The sequence below is a fragment of the Alosa pseudoharengus genome, unplaced genomic scaffold, assembly GCF_046254945.1.
Source record: "Alosa pseudoharengus isolate Yale_2024_CS ecotype anadromous, Long Island Sound unplaced genomic scaffold, YU_APseudo_1.1 YU_APseudo_1.1_scf_21, whole genome shotgun sequence".
Classification (NCBI taxonomy): domain Eukaryota; kingdom Metazoa; phylum Chordata; class Actinopteri; order Clupeiformes; family Clupeidae; genus Alosa; species Alosa pseudoharengus.
Genome location: NW_027468674.1, coordinates 22,702,596 through 22,722,162, shown reverse-complemented (window position 1 = coordinate 22,722,162; position 19,567 = coordinate 22,702,596). Strand labels below are relative to the sequence as shown.

Sequence of the window (19,567 nt, the reverse complement as noted above, 5' to 3'; positions counted from 1 at the left end):
TCGAAGTGAACTGTATAGTCTTGTAATTATCCTCTTTCATAACGTAGCTTGGCAAGCATGCAATTCTGCACACCATACTCAGTTAACCACAGCAGTTTGCGCTACCTTTGACCAGAGCTCGAAGTAACACAGTGTCAAAGTCATCCGGTCCCTCCTGTTCTCTATTGTAGATGGAGATCAGGTCTCTGTTCTGGTAGATACTTAACGTCTGGAAAGAAAACAGGAAACAGGTGGTTTTGAACTAACGATGGTTGTACCAAGATGCCGTATACTGTAAGGCCTTAAAATTTACAGCCGAGTTATTAGTCTATATAGTCTCCTTGGGTCAGTTTTACTATCAATATCCTCAATCGCCATATTTTTGGCACAAAATCTAAAAAACTAGAGCAAGGTTTCCATCCCTCTTCTGCTGACCTCGACTGACACCACCTACCTTCTCAGTCAGTTTGTCCGTGTCTGCCTCGCCGGGGAAATGCTTCCGAACACGCTCGGCCAGCCTCTCCTTCAACTCTCCTCCAGAGCCCGCATCGCTCTTAGACTCTCCAGCACTGATCAGGGGATTCTCCAGGAGATCCCCGATCAGGTTGGCCACACCACCAGAGCCAACCAGGACCAACCAGGGCATTCCCGTTTTCAAAGATTCATTCAATCTCTGCAGCACATTGTAGAAGAGGAAAATTATTGCAAACTGCTTTGACAAGGAATATCCAACATAAGCTACCAATAGCGTTAAGTACTATTAAATAAAGTGAGTATAACAACTATGGGAGATGTCTTAAAACAGACTGTCACACTGAGGCACATTTACTTAAGTGACCAAACTGGTACATAGGTAACAGGAAAAAAATTAAACAGATTTTCCTGACACTTGCCTCCATGTAGTTGACCTCTCCAGCCACCAGCAAACATAGCACAGGAATGTTGATGGTTCCACTACCTACAGAAATACAAATACAGACAAAACAACATGAAACATTAACCTGCTTAAACAACCAAAAGCAGAGTGGGATCAATAAGCAAGGGGCAGATGGACATCAGGAACAACCTATGATCCTTTGCTGTTCCTAACCTACATTTCCCCAGTTTATTAATCAGAGAAAATGCATTTGAATAACTATGTTTACATACTGTAGGGATCATACAGTCGAACTGTTCTTCACTTATGGAGGTCATATACAGTACTTGTACAGACAGTAGTTATATATATTGTGAGTTATATGTGTGGTGTGCTTTAAGGTGCTTCATGAAACAGTAAATGATCCTTGACTGCCTCACCCCATATACCAGTGCGTTGCTTGGATATGTAGTCTTCCAGACGGGCCCTGAAACTATCCTCACCACCGCGCCGGCTTACACTTCCATCATCCACCAGCAAGAAGGCCTGGTAGTTCTTGTCCAGGCAACACGAGTCACTGAATTTGTTGTCCGCATGGTACTTCGCTGGGAAGCTACCCTAATATACAGAGTCGGCGAGAGAGTGAGAGGTGAGAAGATAAATCACTTCTTGTACATTTGTGTATGTGCATATTGAGATAAACTGTTGCAATATTGATTGTCCGAAGCTGATCAGTACCTCAGGGTGGATTAGCTGTTCCCGATTATTGACCAGCCCCCATGATGCAATCCCTATGGCAACAACCTTGTTGTGGGAGATGGAGGATGCAGCAGTGGCATGGTCCCTTACTGCCTCTCCTACACAGCGCCCAACACCCTCTCGCAGACCCTCCGTTAGGATCCATGCCCCTGTGTGTTTTTACATCGGTACGAAACAACACAAATAAAAGTAGAGTTAAGGTCTAAATAAACTCGAAAGGCAAACTAGGGTGACAAGCTTAAAAGGATTTCAAATCATTACATTCTGCAATTGAGTCACTGAGTGAGTAGTTGGAATTGTAAACACTGTAATCTTACTTTAGAGTGATGCAACATTTGAATCAATGTACAATGCTCCCTTACAGCTTATTATAGGCAATGTTTTTAAGGAGAGTACAACACATGTGCATTCAGACTTGACCATAAACAGCAACTCATTTGAAGAAAAAGATGATGAAGGAAAGGGAAATAAATTGATTTAACAGTATTAGACTAAACAAACTTTTTAGTATGCAATTACTTTTATTTCATGACACTATTAGAGTGAAAGAAATGGTAAACCTCTGATGAACACACTCTGTTGAGCTCTCAACCTTAGTATAAAGGTCATGTGACTACCTGTGCTTTGGGAGGCCTTGACCAGTCCCTGCCGCAGTACCTCTCGCACCCACGTCTTGACCTTTGATTTGCCCTCTCCACCCACCACAGACACCACCAGGTTGGGCAGACTCAGGCCCCAGTGGGCCGTTATCAGGGTGTAGGCAATGGAGGCTGGGGTGTCGGATGACAGACGCAAGTACTACATCAGGGATGGAGTCAAATTAAAATCAACTTTGGGATTAACATTCTATTTACAAACTCAATTATATGCTAACCATTCTAATCTAAAACCATCTCAAGCTAAACAGAAAAGGAGGGGAGAGATTTAAACGCCTTTTGAATCAAGAGCTCTTGATTTTCATTCAAGTGTTTGTTTGGAGTCAGATAAGAATACATTTAGAACTCTTTGTGACAACATAAAACATTTTGTCCACCCCACTACAGCTGCATCAACCAACATGAGATATAACAGCAAATACGCTTGACGTCAGACATAATAAAACAAATACTTTTCACATCCACTCTACTTAGATGATACAGTAATGAATCATATTGTGTTACATGCTCCAAATGTAAAGCACTTTGAGCTGCATTCTGTGTATGAAAGGTGCTATACATATAAAGCCTATTATTATTATTATTATTAGGGCCCGAGCACCGAAGGGCGCAAGGCCCTATTGTTTTTGTAAGGATTATTTTTTTTTTTCACTATTATTGTTATTCCACTTTTTTGCTTTCCTGTTTTTGAAGTGGTTAACATGGTCGAAAACTTTTGAAATTTGGCACTCACATCAGGTGTCACGCATCGCAGTTAGGTACAAGAGCTTGACCCCGGGTGTGGCCCAGGGACTCGCTAGCGCCCCCTTAGGTGACTGATCTCGTGATTGGAATATATTTTGAGGTGGTTAACTTAATCGAAAAGTCTTGAAATTTGACACACATATCAGGTGTCACACAAAGCAGCTAGGTACAAAAGCTTGGCCCCGGGCATGGCCCAGGGACTCGCTAGCGCCCCCTTACGCCCCCTTAGGTGACTGATCCCGTGGTGGGCATATACTTTCAGCTACACACACCAAATTTGGTAGGTGTCTGTATCTCCCCAAGATGAACGACTTTCGTATTTACAATGCATAAGCCACGCCCGACAGGAAGTAAGGTATTTGGGATTTTGTGCAGACTAATATGTGATTAAATATGTGATGAATCGTGATGTCACTGTGACTTGTGGTTGGCATATAGTTTTAGATACACACACCAAATTTGGTGGGTGTATGTAACTCCCAAAAACAAACAACTTTTGTATTAACATGCCATTAGCCACGCCCACAGGAAGTGAGGTAATTGAGATTTTGTGCGTTGTGGACATGATCAGTTTTAACATACTCCTCCTAGACGGTTGATCCGATTCATGTCAAAGTTGGTATACATGACACCAAGATGTTCCTGATTCTAAATTGTGAAGATTTTTTTGATATGTTGTAATTTGACGAAATGGCGAAATTATAAATTTTAATACCCTTCCACACAAACAGTAAATGTGTCATAATTCATCGTGCATGGCTTGAAATGTTTAAAATTTCACAGGTCATTGAATACCATGTTAATGATATTCAATATTCACATGCCCATAATGCATGTTTGACATAGCGCCACCAACTGGCAACAGAAAGAATGACGTTTACACTGATGTCCGATGATCAATTTTAACATACTGCTCCTAGATGGTTTGTCAGATTCATGTGAAATTTGCCGAACATTATGCCAAGATGTTGCTGATGTTAAATTGTGAAGGAATTTTTGATATGTTTAAATATGTTATGGTTTTAATATCTCACCATATAAACAGAAAATGTGTCATAAAGTCACAGTGCATTGAATGAATGGTCTGAAACTTCTCAGGATAACAGATATTTTTATTATGATGATATTCAGACACCCAATGGGCCTGCCTGGCATAGCGCCACCACCTGGCCAAGCAGGAAATGTTCCAGAAATGGACAATGCCTTAACTGATTGATCTGAAACTTTATAAAATATTGGATACTATTGTGATGATATTCACATGTGTAATTCACATGCCTAGCATAGCGCCACCATCTGGCCAAGCAGGAAATGTGCCAAAAATGTCCTATGCTTTGAATGAATGGTCTGAAACTTCTCAGGTTAATAGATATTATGATTATGATGATATCCAGACACCCAATGGGCCTGCCTGGCATAGCCCCACCACCTGCCTAAGCAGGAAAATGTGCCAGAAATTGACAATGCCTTAAGTGATTGATCTGAAAGTTTAACAAAAATGTTGGATAGCATTATTGTGATGATATTCACATGTGTAATTTCCATGCCTAACACAGCGCCACCATCTGGCCAACCAAAAAGTGTATCAGAAATGTTCTTTGCTTAAAATGAATGATCTGAAATTTCTCAGGTTAATATATATTATGATTATGATGACACCCAATGGGCCTGCCTTGCATTGCGCCCCCACCTGGCCAAGCAAGTCAATGTGGCAATACAAAAACAAATAGCACACACATCAAATATGTACATTTCACAAACACACCACGTCGTTGCTTTGTTGGATTCCGACATGTCACGGGTTGCGGCCCGCAGGTGCTCGGGCCCGCCATTGCCACTTGCGGCTATATTTATTATTATTATAGTCGGCCACCAAATGACCACTCACATAGCTGTGCCTCTTACTAGCCCCATCAAACTCCACTTCACCAAAGGCGTCCGTGGGAGCTTCGGAGGAATGCTGAGCAGAGACCCAGTTGCTGACCATGGCTGTGCTGAAGTAGTCGCCCAGGGCAATCGACTGATGGTCCTTTTTGGGTACCCCACATTGGCACCACTGGCCATCGCTGTGTGAAGTGCAAAAACAAGTGCTAAGAACAACTGCCAAGAAATTAGCAACTGTTGCAACAAAAAAAAACTCACCTCAGAACCTCAAGCTCACCTTGATGCATCTTCCACAAATGTTGTGCACAGTCTCTTTTTGATTATTTTGGGGATCCAACTCTAGGAACACAAATATTCTTGTCATGTGCCCAGAAAAGCTAAACAAAGGCAGGGAAATAAAACAACGATTGTGGAAGATTTACTAAAATAGTACTGTTGCTTAAATGCCACATCCATTTATATTTTACATTTTAATGCTATTCGCCTGACTGCAAATAGACCTAAATTGCTTTGATTTGCACCTGCAGGGAGTTTTGTGGCACACCACCTATTTCAAAGGAGTACACTACATTTCCGGAACTAGGCTATAGGCTACTGTAAACGTAACGATAAGCAAATTTTGTGGTTCTGTGGTTGTCTAGTTGATTCATCCATGTTACTGCAAAAAAACAATTAAGCTAGGGTGACCAGATTTGAGTTTGTGAAAAAGAGGACACTTCAGCGGGGGGGGGGGGGATAATGAGCTTTATTGGCCGGCCGCTAACAGAAAAACACTGCCTCAAAAGACTATTTTGAACACTTGAAAGTTTTAAATGTGAAAAAACAATAATTACAATAAAAGCAGGGCTGTTGAGCTATATACACGCAAGATACATTTGGATGGCGACCCATCTTTAATGTTGCATATCTCTAAATTTGATCCAAGATGTTTCTGAAAATACAAACTGAATCTTTTACAGTAGCCTAGCTCTATAATTTTGACAATCTGTTTTAGAGTTTAATAATCCTGACCTGTGAAAACAGTTGTGTTGATGGGGACTGATGTGGATGTTGTCCATTTTCTTATACCTATTCAATCATGTCTGGTCTATTATTAGGCCTACTTTTTTTATTCAATCCATTATTATTAGATATTTCTTTTGTAGGCCTAAAGAAAAAGGCCTACATCTATCCCTCATGTTATGCCAACATATTTAATTCACCTGAATATAGGCTACAGTAGATAGAGGATTATTGACATCTGCTTTTGTCAGTGTGCAGGCTATCCTTTAAAGGCAGCTTAAAGGGATAACCAAAGTGCAGTTTCCTACCCGAAACTAGAAAGTTGCTAGGTCGGCAATCGTCTAGAGAAGGCCGCTCAGACAATGACAGAAGTGCCGTTCGTCATGTTATATTTTTTACAGTCTAGTTATGAGGTTATGTGCCATCAAAATGATTTTGGAGACGTAATGTTAAGGTCGAAAAACTCTGTCACTTTAGCTGATGAGCTCTCACCCCTCGCTGCCGTTCGATGCTTTGCTGAACATTGTGTAGCCTACCTGAAGGTCGTTGCCCTTTATTTGCGACCGACAAGTAGGCTGTGTCAAGTAGACAAGTAGAAAAGTGCCTGCTTTGCAGGTCAGCACTCAGCTTCATGTTGATCTTGACCGTGACAAAAACATGGAAATGTACGTTTTAATTCGTCAGTGAACTTACACTAAACAAGGACGTTTGCGCTATTGAGGTGACTGACTGACCAATTAAATGTTTACAGAGATTACTATCGACCAACGACGGTAGCTAAGGTCAGGCTCAACACACTTTCCCACTCAATGCAAAGCGAACTGTAGGGGGAGGGCGTGACTATATGTGAATGAAAGACATTAGCGTGTTTCCATCCAACTCATGCGAATTAGTGATGCGCATCCGTGGTAATGCGCATAAATAACATGCGCATTAGTCAGCGTTTCCAACGCCTATTGATTCTAAGTATTTTGGGACACTTTGCCTATGTTGAGTGAAATGGACGCCCTCCTCTCTGCGGTCGGAATAGCCTAGGCCCTAGGCCTAATTAATTCCTTAATTTTGAAAATATTTTGTTTAATATTAATTAGAAGAAGAAGGCGGAGAATGTTTATATTGCGCAATCGGGTGTTAGCAGCTTCCCATCGCCGGAGACCGCCATACACTTGGGAACGCGACCAAGGTCTCGGCAGTTTTTTTGTCAAATTTGGCACTTCACTGTAGAGCTTTATTTCTATCATTTCACGCGGGCTCGGGCTTGCGCGGTAGGCTAAATGTCAGGTGATGCGTTTCGGTTAGCTGCGAGAAAGATGCAGAAATGGATGCTTAGGAGGTGAAACAGAGGCTGGCCTCTTGTGACTGGCGTTTTAGTTGCACTGGCAAAGAAAGCAAAGTCTCTCTGCAACATTCTGTAGAACGACAGGGAATTCGTCGCTGATAAGGCATGTTGATCAAAGCTGTCAGTGCCCATCAGGATCACATCGTTTGTTAGGCTACAGCAACAACATCAAACCCTGCAAAGGTGAAACAAATTGTTACGGAGAAGAAGTGAGTCAGCTTTCGCTGTAAAGACATTAGGCCTTTTAATATCGTAAATGGCGAGGGGTTTGAAAAGCTGGCGCAAGAACTAATTCATGTCGGGGCTGCGTATGGGAGGGTTCCCGCAAACTTCAGAATGCTGAGAGGACTTGGGCTATTTTATTTCTTTGTTCCAACTTCCAAGTGGCCTAGGCTACATTAGTCATGAATAAATGATGTCAAATGTTACTCATTCTTGACAAAAGGCAAAAGAGCTGCGTGCGTGCGGACATTTGAATAATGTCGGGCTGTAAACGGGTTCCGGCTTTTAAAAAGCTGTCAGTCTCGGGCTCGGTCAGGGCTCGGGCTGATTTCTGTGGGGCTCGGGTCTTGTCGGGCCTAAATTTTAAGGCCCCAAGTACTCGTTGTCGGATGCCTATCCCAACAAACAAGCCATCGCATCTATTTATCCATAAATTGCAGGAACGTCTGTCTGTCTGTCTGCGTGTCGTTGGTCCATTCGATTTCAAACTTGGCAGGTGTCTTGCTACTGGCATGAGTGGTGTCTTGCTACTGGCATGAGTAAGTGCAGTACATAGTTTGACATTGTTTGGATAAGAAAAGCTAAATATATCGTTATATATCGGTAAAAGAAGCACAAGTTGGCTTTCTGCGCTCTACCATTGCCACCCTCTCACTCTCACAGCACTGCACGCAGGACCAGAGAGAGGATAAGCGGAGATTTGGCAGCACTAAATCACGGTTAAAATGCAAGATGTTTATCATCTCTGACCTCAACAATAAAGACTTCCTGTATGTTTGCTTGCATAAAATGATTATGCGGATTTTGCCACAACACGCCAACAAACACGGGTATGTAGCCTAGTGGCTATTCAAAATTACATGAAAAGTGCAATAAACTGACGCTTTGAATAGCCCAGGCTACATTAGACGTGAGACTTTGAGTAAACAAACTACATTTCCGACTGCAAGGTCCTAAATTGAAACAAGCATAGGCTAATGGTCCCGAATTTAACGTTTCAGAAGACGTGCCACACAGCTAGAAAACAAGTGGCAGACAGAGAAACGTCACTTATGCTACCAAACACTGCTTTTGAGTCACATCGTTGCAAATGTCAAACGATCACAAAATGGCTTGTCTTCACTATCAGGAAAGTTATGCAATAAGCTAGGCCTATAGCCTTAACTCAAAACATTTGTTATGCCATTCTGATCTGTAGAAATCACATGCAGTCATGCCTAAATTCTGCTTACTGCACATTCATTATAGGCTAATATATTATGATATTCAGTATACATTTTTGAATGCTTAGCTGGAATGATGTTTTTCCCCATCACCCTATTGTTAAAGCAGGCATACCTGCGGGCATGTAATCGGGCTACAGGTTTTCTACAGGAATGGCATGTTTGAACGGGCACTGCAGTTGTATATACTTGCGATGTGTGCCGATCGAGTTGTTGGCGAAAACTTTAGCGTCAGCAAAACAACCAGTGGCGTAACTATAGTACAGTAGGTGCAGCAAGTGCAGTCGCACCAGGGCCCGTGACCTCCCGGGGCCCGTCGCTATACCCCCGCAATGCATTTGCTGGAAATTTCTATACAACAGGTCCTTTCTGACTACCGGCGTCCCTTTGACCAGGCCAAGGCTACAGCGCAGACGCTCGCAAATAAATGGGGGGTTCAGAGTACATTTGAAAATGTGAAGCGTCACTTTGACAAACTATCGGAAGATGAGCGCTTAACCGATGCAGAGAGATACTTCAAAGTGCAGGTATTTAATGCAACTCGATCTGGACATTACATTACATTACATTACATTACATTTGGCTGACGCATTTTTAGCCAAAGCGACTAACAACATGGTAAACAGTTTTTAGAGCAATTCTCAACAATATTAGGACAATTTAAAAAACATTAGAGTACAGTAAGAATAAGTGCATCAGTGAGTGCTGTTTTTAACAGTTACGTGTCAGTTTAAGACGGCTGGTGAGTGCTAGGATCAGCAAGACTTGTTGTAAGTGTTGCTATGAGAGGAGATGTTCTCTAAAGAGCTGGGTCTTCAGGAGTTTTTTGAAAATGGAGAGGGATGTCCCTGCCCTTGTAGGAACTGGCAGTGTGTTCCACCAACGAGGAAACAACAGATGAGAAAAGTTTGGATTGGCCTGAGCGTACCGGAGGTAGAGCTAGACGTCGTTCGTCTGAGGAGCGCAGCGGTCTGGAGGTAGCGTATGTCTGTATGAAGGCATTCAAGTAGGTGGGGGCAGAACCGGAGACTACTTTGTAGGCAAGCGTTAGAGCCTTGAATTTGATGCGGGCCGCCATAGGTAGCCAATGTAGCTGGATGAGTAGCGGGGTAACATGTGCCCTCTTGGGTTGGTTGTAGACCAGGCGCGCCGCTGCGTTCTGGATCATCTGAAGTGGTTTCACGGCGCAAGCTGGGAGACCTGTCAGGAGGGCGTTGCAGTAGTCGAGTCGTGAGATGACTATTGCCTGAACCAGAAGTTGGGTGGCATCTTGAGTTAAGTAAGTCCTGATTTTCCATATATTGTAGAGTGCGAAACGGCATGACCGGGCGACTGAGGCCACATGATCTGAGAAGTTTAGTTGGTTGTCGAGAACAACTCCTAGATTTCTTGCAGTCCTGGTAGGTGAAACAGACAGGGAGTCAAATTTGATGTTGATGTCGTGGTGTATGGTAGGTTTAGCTGGGAGGACCAGCAGTTCAGTCTTTGAGAGGTTCAGCTGGAGGTGGTGTGCCTTCATCCATGTAGCTATGTCTGAGAGGCAATCCGAGATCCGTGCTGAAACCAAGGGGTCATCCGGTGGAAAGGACAGATAGAGCTGTGTGTCATCTACATAGCAGTGGTATGAGAAGCCATGCGAATGGATAATCTGTCCCAAGGAGGTGGTGTAGATAGCAAAGAGAAGGGGGCCCAGTACTGAGCCCTGGGGGACCCCTGTGGTGAGATGGTGAGGTGCAGATAGCTGACCAAGCCATGATACGTTAAACGAGCGTCCTGTGAGGTAGGATTCAAACCAGGAGAGAGCAGAACCGGAGATTCCCATGTTAGCGAGTATAGAGAGAAGGATGCAGTGATTAACCGTGTCAAAGGCAGCCAATAAGTCTTCTTTTAAGGCTTCTGTTACAGACAGCAGAGCCGTTTCGGTAGAGTGGCCGCTTTTGAACCCAGACTGATTTGGATCCAGAAGGTTGTTCTGTGAAAGGAAGTCAGAGACCTGTTTGGAGACTGCTCGTTCAATGCCTTTGGATAGGAAAGGCAGGAGTGAGACAGGGCGGTAGTTCTCGACTTGAGCAGGGTTGAGAGAAGCTTTCTTAAGTAACGGTGTTACCCGGGCCATTTTGAACGCTGTTGGAAATGTGCCGGCGGTTAGCGAGGCATTGATCACGTGTGTGATAGCTGGTGCGATGGTCGGGCTGATGGACTGAAGTAGGCTCGTAGGTATAGGGTCCAGCGAGCATGTGGTAGGACGGCTGCATGTCAGGAGTCTAGATACTTCATTCTCGGAGAGAGGCGTGAATGCTGAAAAAGATGATCTAGCAGTCCCTAGAGGTTGTAGGAGTGCGGTATCTGAGTCAGATGCGTTGAGTGGGCATGTAGAGAATTGACTGCTGATTGCCGCCACTTTGTTTGTAAAAAATGAGGCGAGGGTATCTGCAGTAAGGCTGGATGGAGGAGGAGGCATCTGAGGGTTGAGTAGCGATTTGAAGGTTGAAAAAAGTTTTCGAGTGTCTGTAGCGCTGTTGATTTTGTCATTGTAGAAAGCCGTCTTAGCAGCAGTGATGCTTGCTGAGAAGGAGGTCAGGAGTGTCTGGTATCATAATCAGTCAGCTCTCCCAAAGATTTGCAAGTATGTGGGAAACTTTTGTTTCTGAAGACGTTTGTCAGACCATTATGGACATTGCACCGACATTCCCAACACAACTCCTCTCATTCAGGTCTTGCTTTAAAGCAGAGATTTCACAGTCATCTATTTTTCAACTTGCCAAAATGCTGGTGGTAGATTATGACAGTGTAATATCCACATTCGGGAAAGTGTGTACTGCTCTCATGTTGTTTCTGACATTGGCTGTGACTGTGGCAACAGCTGAGCGATCTTTTCCCAAACTCAAACTTATTGTTAGAGTGTGTCCATGAGAGGACCAGGCAGGGGTGACACATGCTACGTCACCGATTTTGATGAAACCTGGACAGTTTGAAGGGTCCACCTAAAAACTCAAAAAGCCAAAATAGTACAAAATTTGAAACAACCCAGGGGGAGTTAGGCCCCCTTCCTTGTTTTAGGCCAAAAAACCTAAAAAAAGGGCCCAAAATTGCATAAAATGTTGACATCCCTCCTGCTGTCAGATTTAAACACAGCAAAGTAACAATCCATGCCATCAAAGTTCCATCCAAGGTTAGTTTAAAACTGGAGTTACAAGGCGTAAGGTGTGACGGGTGTCAGTCCAGGACTGCACATGTCCACTATGTCACATGCCTTTTGGCGAATACCCCAAAAATAGCAATATTCAGACCTGAATATCTCCGATGAGCAACCTCCTTTTTTCAAAATTCTTTCTGCACATTAAAGGCCCATCTGTGGACTTCATAAATCAATGCTCGGCCTTTTTATTATTTTTGTCGCTGTAACCGCCTAAATAGTGTGATCCAGCCAGTGATTTCAAATACATATCTATTTCAATGATTGGTTGAAACCTAATGTTTAGGTCATTTATGGTGGACAAATGGAGATATATTATCTTCAATTATGTCTACTGATCAAATCCAAGATAGATTTAATGTCCTAAGTGCAATATATTCCTTAAGGTAGCTCAAAATGACATCATTGGGTGACATACACCAGTATACCCGTAGGTCCAATATTTGCAAATGTGATATCTCTAACATATCTCAGGGCTAGAAACAGTCACTTGGATTCAAATAATAACTTGTAACATTTTGGTAGCCAAAGGTCAAGGTCACTGTGACCTTATGTATATCCCTTTTTGGTGGATAAATCTCAAAAAATCCCTGACATAATTTCATTTGTGATACAAACAGTGGCGTCATGCCCATTGAAGTTAAGGGGGCACGTGCCCCCTCGGATTTTTCGTCCCTAATATTTTTTTGGATCATAACTTTGTTCCTATTATGCTCCATAATAAGCCAGAGCCTATAACGACTCAAATGTATTCTTCTAGATGTGTAATAAACCGTAGCAAAATAGCTGAAGACCAGTCAACAGCCCTTTTCCTAAAATTGGTGTCTGTGTATGTTCCAGTAACAACTCACATGTGCAATGAGCTCGCAATGTTTTGCTTGTGTTGAACTGTTACAGTTAACTTTAGGCTACAGTTTGAACAGTTGAACTGTTACAGTTACAGTTTAAACAGATACAGTCAATGGTGTTGAAGTGGTATAGCCTAGTCTAGCTAAGCAATAAAAAGTAGTGGAATTATTTGTAGTTGACCAGGACATTTTGACTTGATGATCAAATAGTTAGAACTATGGATTTGATGTTGGCCGCACATTCAGAGCATTACGTTAACGTTAGCCTACATGGTGTCAGTATAACGTAGCCTAGGCTACTCTTACAAATATTACAAATATTTGGCAAAGTCTCCTGGTTCAATTGTTTCCAGTTTCATAAACCAGGGTGTTAGATTTGCAGTGACTACAAAATCCAACCTAATACCATTAGGCCTACCAAGGCATTGCGTTGGATGTTTCTCCACTCCTCTTCACGTATCTGGCTGCTAATCCATGTAATGAAAAGGGATAGCCTACCCGTTCAAAAGGAGGCTTAAAGTTGTTTTATACAGGATCGCTATGACCGTGATGTAGAGGGCAAGAAAGTATAATAGTCTCTCTCGTGCTCATAACTTAGGTTATTATCAGGTCACTTGCTCATGATTTGCAGATAGCAACTTACAAATGAGGTAGCCTATTGCTTGCCATAATGGTCATGAAAAATATATTACTAGTAAAATATTTAGGGTTAACCTTACTCAGCACTGAAACCTGTCAAACTTCTTTCAAAGTCCTTCATCACATGAATTAAGATTAAAATAATTTAATTTCTGAGCACCACAAAGTCAGACCTCAGCAACTTTTTTAATGTAAGATTGTTCTTAGGTCACATATCAATCAAATCATAACAACTGCAATGATACTGTTTTTAAAATCATGTGTAGTAGGCCTAAGTGTAAATGTGTATGTCTAAACATGCTTTAATGAGCTGAATTTGAGCTTACAGTTCTTTCACCAACCTATGTGTTTTACATTAACTTACAAAATAGATACTTTAGCTTAGTCCTCAGATAGAGGATGGTTGCTGCTCTGTTAAGGTATTTCTGTCCCTCCCAAACTGCATTAAAATGGATGGACATCGAGGTACAGTAGGCTACAAAACAAGTTAAGCCCAGGAGAGTACTGACTGACTTGCTATATACGAACACCCAATACCCATCCATAGTAATCATCATGTCCTTGTCCACGGGGGCAGCCGTGGCCTACTGGTTAGTGTTTTGGCCTTGTAACCGAAGGGTTGCCGGTTTCGAACCCCGACCAGTAGGAACGGCTGAAGTGCCCTTGAGCAAGACACCTAACCCCTCACTTCTCCCCGAGCGCCGCTGTAGCAGGCAGCTCACTGCATCGGGATTAGTGTGTGCTTCACCTCACTGTTATGTGTGTTCACTGTGTGCTGTGTGTGTGTTTCACTAATTCACGGATTGGGATAAATGCAGAGACCAAATTTCCCTCACGGGATCAAAAGAGTATATACGTATATACTTGTTTGTAAAAATCTCCATTTTGGATGTCCACAGATCCAAGTAAAACACTGTTTAAAACACTGTTTATGTGTGGACGAAAGACCCAAACATAAAATATCTGGTTATGTGTGTGCAGGGCCTAAGTTGTGCTAAATTTTAAATAACTCCCTCAAGGAAAATATCCAGGATATTTTAAAAATACAGTAGGCCCATGTTGGTTTTTTGAGAGATCACACTAACATTGACCACTCAAATCTAATCAGTTCATCTTTGACTGTAAGTGACTGTGTGCCGAATTTGAAAGAAAAGAAAAACTTCCTATAGGCATTCCTCACAAGAATGTGAGGTCACAATGACCCTGACCTATGACCTTTGACCATCAAATTCAAATTAATTTGTTATCTGTGAGTGAAAGGCCCTTTCCGAAACTAGCTACACTCTCTCCCTAGCCACTTGCACTCCTAACCAAGTGTTAAAGGAACACGCCAACATTTTGGGAAATTATCTTATTGTCTCTGCCAGAGTTAGATAAGATGATACATACCCTTCTCATCTGTGTGTGTGCAGTACCTCAGTCTGAAGCACCCACTGTTAGCATAGCTTATCATAGTTCATTGAGGTGAGCAGTTCCAACTAGCCTATAGCACCCAAAAGTGATAAAAGAACTCCAACATTTTCCCATTTACATGGAGAACTCGATTTAGCTGTAAGGGTGATTCCCACCTGAGTGCACACTGTAACTTAGGGGAGTTGGTAGGGATTGGTTTCAGAAAGGGCCAGTGTGAATGTTTGTATCACATTTGCAATTATGTCAGGGATTTTTAGAGGTTTATTCACCACAATGGGATGTATATAAGGTCACAGTGACCTTGACCTTTGACTATCAAAATCTTACAAGTTATTATTTGAGTCCAAGTGACTGTTTCTAGCCCAGAGATATGTTGGAGATATCACATTTGCAAAAATTAGACCTATGGGTATACTGGTGTATGTCACCCGATGATATCATTTTGAGCTACCTTAAGGAATATATTACACTCGGGAAGATGATGATGATATATCTCCATTTGTCCACCATAAATGACCTAAGCATTATTTTCAACCAATCATTGAAGTAGATATGTATTTGAAATCACTGGCTGGATCACACTATTCAGGCGGTTACCACGAAAAAAATAATAAAAAGGCCAAGCATTTTTCTTTTGATTTATGAAGTCCACAGATGGCCCTTTCATGTGCAGAAAGAATTTTGAAAAAAGGAGGTTGCTCATCGGAGATATTCAGGTCTGAATATTGCTATTTTTTGGGTATTCGCCAAAAAGCATGTGACATAGTGGACATGTGCAGTCCTGGACTGACACCCGTCACACCTTACACCTTGTAACTCCAGTTTTAAACTAACCTTGGATGGACCTTTGATGGCATGGATTGTTACTTTGTTGTGTTTAAATCTGACAGCAGGAGGGATGTCAACATTTTATGCAATTTTGGGCCTTTTTTTTAGGTTTTTTGCCCTAAAACAAGGAGGCGGTCCTAACTCCCCCTGGGTTGTTTCAAATGTTGTACTATTTTGGCTTTTTGAGTTTTTAGGTGGACCCTTCAAACTGTCCAAGTTTCATCAAAATCGGTGACGTAGCATGTGTCACCCCCGCCTGGTCCTCTTATGGACACACTCTTAAGACCTACCTAAGGAGCAGCATGGGGCAGGAGAGGCTCAGTGGGTTAGCTATCCTGTCCATTGAAAATACGAGAGCCAGAGCATTAAATATTGGGAACATCGTTAACGATTTTGCACAACGAAAGGCTCGTAAGAGGCCTTCTTGTAATGGCCTAGTTCACGCATATTGGGGGTTGTATGCATATGAATGATTTTATTTGGTTTCTGCACGGTTAAATAAGTTAGGCTACATTAAGTTTTGTTTCTGCACAGTGTGAGTTTATAAGCAAGCAATCTACGCTTGCTAGCCTGATGAGCCAGACCCACATTAAAATGTAGGGTCTGGGCACTCACCGTTCTCAGTGCTCAGTCCGAGGGGCGGGATAATCAGTCTTTCAAATTCCCTCTGCACGCAATAGGACAGCGGCAGCGCTATGAGTCCCATGCGTTTCCCACCAGCGGAGCTAGTTGGCTAGTTCAAACGTTTGCCAACTTAATAAAAGCTTAAAGGGACACCAGGCAACGTTTTTGTGTTAATTACTCATCTTCGTAAGTCGGTATATGGTTAAATGACTCATTACAGGGCGAATGAAGACTCTCTCGCCCGCCCCTACTGCCTGTAGGAAGAATATCCCGCTTGCAAGTTCAGTGTATCGTACCCGGCGACCGAAGCAGTTTCAGTTTCCATCCTGCATCCACAGCACAGAGGGAGGCTAACAAAACACTAGCGATTGTTGCAAACGTGTGTATAATGGTAGAGCCGGCAAAGAAGCAGCGAAAACCCTTGACGGACGATGCAAAGAAAAGGTAAAGAGCTTCAGACCGAGCGAGGGGGAGTTTCGTAGAGAAAAAGCATCAGGCTTGCCTGGTGTCCCTTTAACTCGTGTCACACTGTTCGCCAACAGCAACATCCATCTTATTTGTTTTCAAGTAGCAGGGAATTCAAGCCAAACCGTTGCAACTCATTATGTTAAGCCCACCTAACGACTATACACGATTTCATTGGCCTGATTAAGTTTCGATTTCTGGAGCTCACAAGCCAACGGAGAGTTGCTAGACTAGCCCTGGCAGCAAATGTAATTTCAGCAGAGGGTTGAAGAAGCGCATTGAGTGTTCCCATAATTCCATGCGAGTTGATGTTAATGCAGTAATATTAGATTACCCTGGCCTGCAGGCTGTTAAAGGGAAACTTGCCAGGATTTCCCCCTCTGCTGGAGAAATTGTGCATTATGCTATTTCAAACTGGAAAAAGGTAAGGATAAAGCACATGGATTTGTTTACAAGCTAGCAAAACGGTTAGCATAAGTTTGGCAGACAATGTGGATGTTAGAAGGTAAGAAACACGATTTAAAACTAGTTTCTTGTTCCTCACTTATCTTTTCGGGAAGGTAGTTTCAATGTTGCAAGGTTTTCCGCCTGGGGACGCTAGGGGCAGCGGGAAAAGTCACCATTTTCACCGGAACAGGTCATTTAACCATCCAAATGATTTCTAAACGGGTTTATTACGTTGAAATAGTTGCCAAGGTCCCCTTTAATAAAATTATTTTTAATGTTTTCACATGTAATGGATCCTATATAGACGTGTGTTACTACTATGTAGTCGTGTGTTACTACTACTAAACTACTTCGGTGCCTCAGGCCCTTTGCATTAAACAATTGAAGTCACCCTTAATGTATATTGCATGTATCAGAGTTAATTCATCCTGGGCCAAAGAATATCTGTATAGGGCCCGCGTAGCGCTCTCGCACCTAAGCCCACCATTGATTTGTTATGCCATTGAAAACATCTGTGCACTGATGTGTGTTTTCAGTTGGTTTTGTTCTACGGAAACAAGCAAGAGAACACATCAAGTTGCCTATAGGGAAGCGCCAGAGATTGCTGAGATTCTCTGAGGGTTACGTCACACGATGCGAATAAACCGTTTCCATCGACTTTATTCGCATTATACCATATGCGCATCGAGAGTTAATCCACCCCCTCTAGCGAATCAAATATAGATGCGCATTAGGATTTTTGATGCGCATTTCACGTGTTTCCAACCGGGATTTCTTATTCGAATAGATTAAATGCGCATTAGGGAGTTGGATGGAAACACTAAGAGAGAGCAATGCAAATTCGCTGTAAACACGTTTGAGGCTAGAATAAGAAAATCCCGGACAACTTTGAAATTTCGCCCGGACACATTTTTAGGTTTCAAAAAGAGGACATGTCCGGGCAAAAGGGGACGTCTGGTCACCCTAATTAAGCAGTCTTCTTTCAGTGCTAACGTAAAGATCCTCAGACAGCACAGGGAAGTGAAGTGAAGTGAATCCTCGGCTCGGCTTGGCGCTGTCTTTCTCAGTTCCGCATTTTAACAATCTGCTTGGCCTCTCATGTTAACAGGATTTGGGAATTCAATGCATGTGGTAACTTGCACTACCTTCTCGTAAAAACGTCATTCATTGTTAGTTATTGGTGTGTGTGTTTAATGTGTTTCAAGTAGGCTAGGCTATCGTTCACGTTTTGTTTGGCTACCATATGGCAAGACTTCGCCAGCATTCCTTAACATTTTACCTGGTCTTTCTCATGTTTGGACACTCCACCTCCCTTCTGTCCTCCGTCGACTTCTGACTCGTCCATCCAGCTGTGTTCGTGAAAAACTTAACAGACGCTGAGATCTCGGACAGAAGAGGTTTCGATCTTTGTGCAAATCAAACAAGTTTTTTCACTGTACATAACTGGTGTTAACTAGCCTACCTACCTGTTGATTTAGGTGTAGTCGATTAAGGTGTGGCCCAAAACATGCAGGAAAAAGAAACAAGAGGCAGGTATCAACCTATTTTTTACAGTCTATGCTATCAACCCTAACTTCTGTGTAGCCGAGGCTACATTTCAAGGCGTTCCCAAAGAGCGTCAAAACGGGAAGCGTGCTGTGGATGTCAGCCGATTCAACTGCGCTGTGCTGTCCGCTGTGCAGTGATTGCGAAGAGAAGGCTATTCCTGATAAAATCGTGTGTGTTGAGTGTTGTTGATCATACACATACGAGTATTGTGATCTGTCTGACTGAATTAATTAGGTCAGCAATGACCATTCTACATGCACATATCAAATTACTGTGACGTTATTTCCATCGTGACCTTTACGCACTGCAAAACAGTATTATCACCAATTACTGTGCCTCAGACTTGGAAAGGTTTGTCACAGTAAATGAATAGGCAAACTACAATAACCCTATGAAACAGATGTTCTCAGATAGCCTAATTCTTATTGATCTCCTTTCTTGATCAAATATCATGCTGAGTAAATATATATAGTCTTTTGATCCCGTGAGGGAAATTTGGTCTCTGCATTTATCCCAATCCGTGAATTAGTGAAACACACTCAGCACACAGTGAGGTGAAGCACACACTAGGGCTTCTACATACTCGACGCACCCGACCGGTAGCGCGACACCGTGACGTCAAAATGACGTAGATCTTGCTGGTGCTGGCGCGCCAGGATTTTAGCCAGGTAGCGCACCACTCATTTTTTTTTCAGACGACAAAGCGGAAACAGGAAGATGGACTAGTTCGAGGGCAAGCGAGAGTTGCAGTGTTTTGTTACAGTCGTGAATTTTTAAGCCTGCAGCAACAGCGGCGCTCGGGGAGCATTGAGGGGTTAGGTGCCTTGCTCAAGGGCACTTCAGCCGTGCTAGTCGGGGTTCTGAACCTGCAACCCTCCGGCTTCAAGTCTGAAGC

General features: G+C 42.7%; 1 protein-coding gene across 2 annotated transcripts in view; it reads right to left on the bottom strand.

Annotated features, from left to right (window-relative positions):
- Positions 1-18,749, bottom strand: part of LOC143137859 (transient receptor potential cation channel subfamily M member 4-like) — a 34,650-nt gene extending 15,901 nt beyond the window's left edge. The window contains exons 1-9 of one of the 2 annotated variants that reach the window (XM_076298180.1): positions 18,404-18,749; positions 5,156-5,217; positions 4,883-5,060; positions 2,212-2,392; positions 1,574-1,743; positions 1,276-1,453; positions 873-937; positions 434-652; positions 106-208 (exon numbers count right to left, since the gene is read on the bottom strand). In XM_076298180.1, coding sequence (XP_076154295.1) covers positions 106-208; positions 434-652; positions 873-937; positions 1,276-1,453; positions 1,574-1,743; positions 2,212-2,392; positions 4,883-5,060; positions 5,156-5,217; positions 18,404-18,469 — 1,222 coding nt within the window. In that variant the 5' untranslated portion in view covers positions 18,470-18,749. Of the gene's footprint in view, positions 1-105; positions 209-433; positions 653-872; positions 938-1,275; positions 1,454-1,573; positions 1,744-2,211; positions 2,393-4,882; positions 5,061-5,155; positions 5,256-18,403 lie in introns of both variants that reach the window. The other variant, XM_076298181.1, reaches the window with a different exon arrangement.
- Between the last annotated feature and the right edge of the window lie 818 nt (positions 18,750-19,567).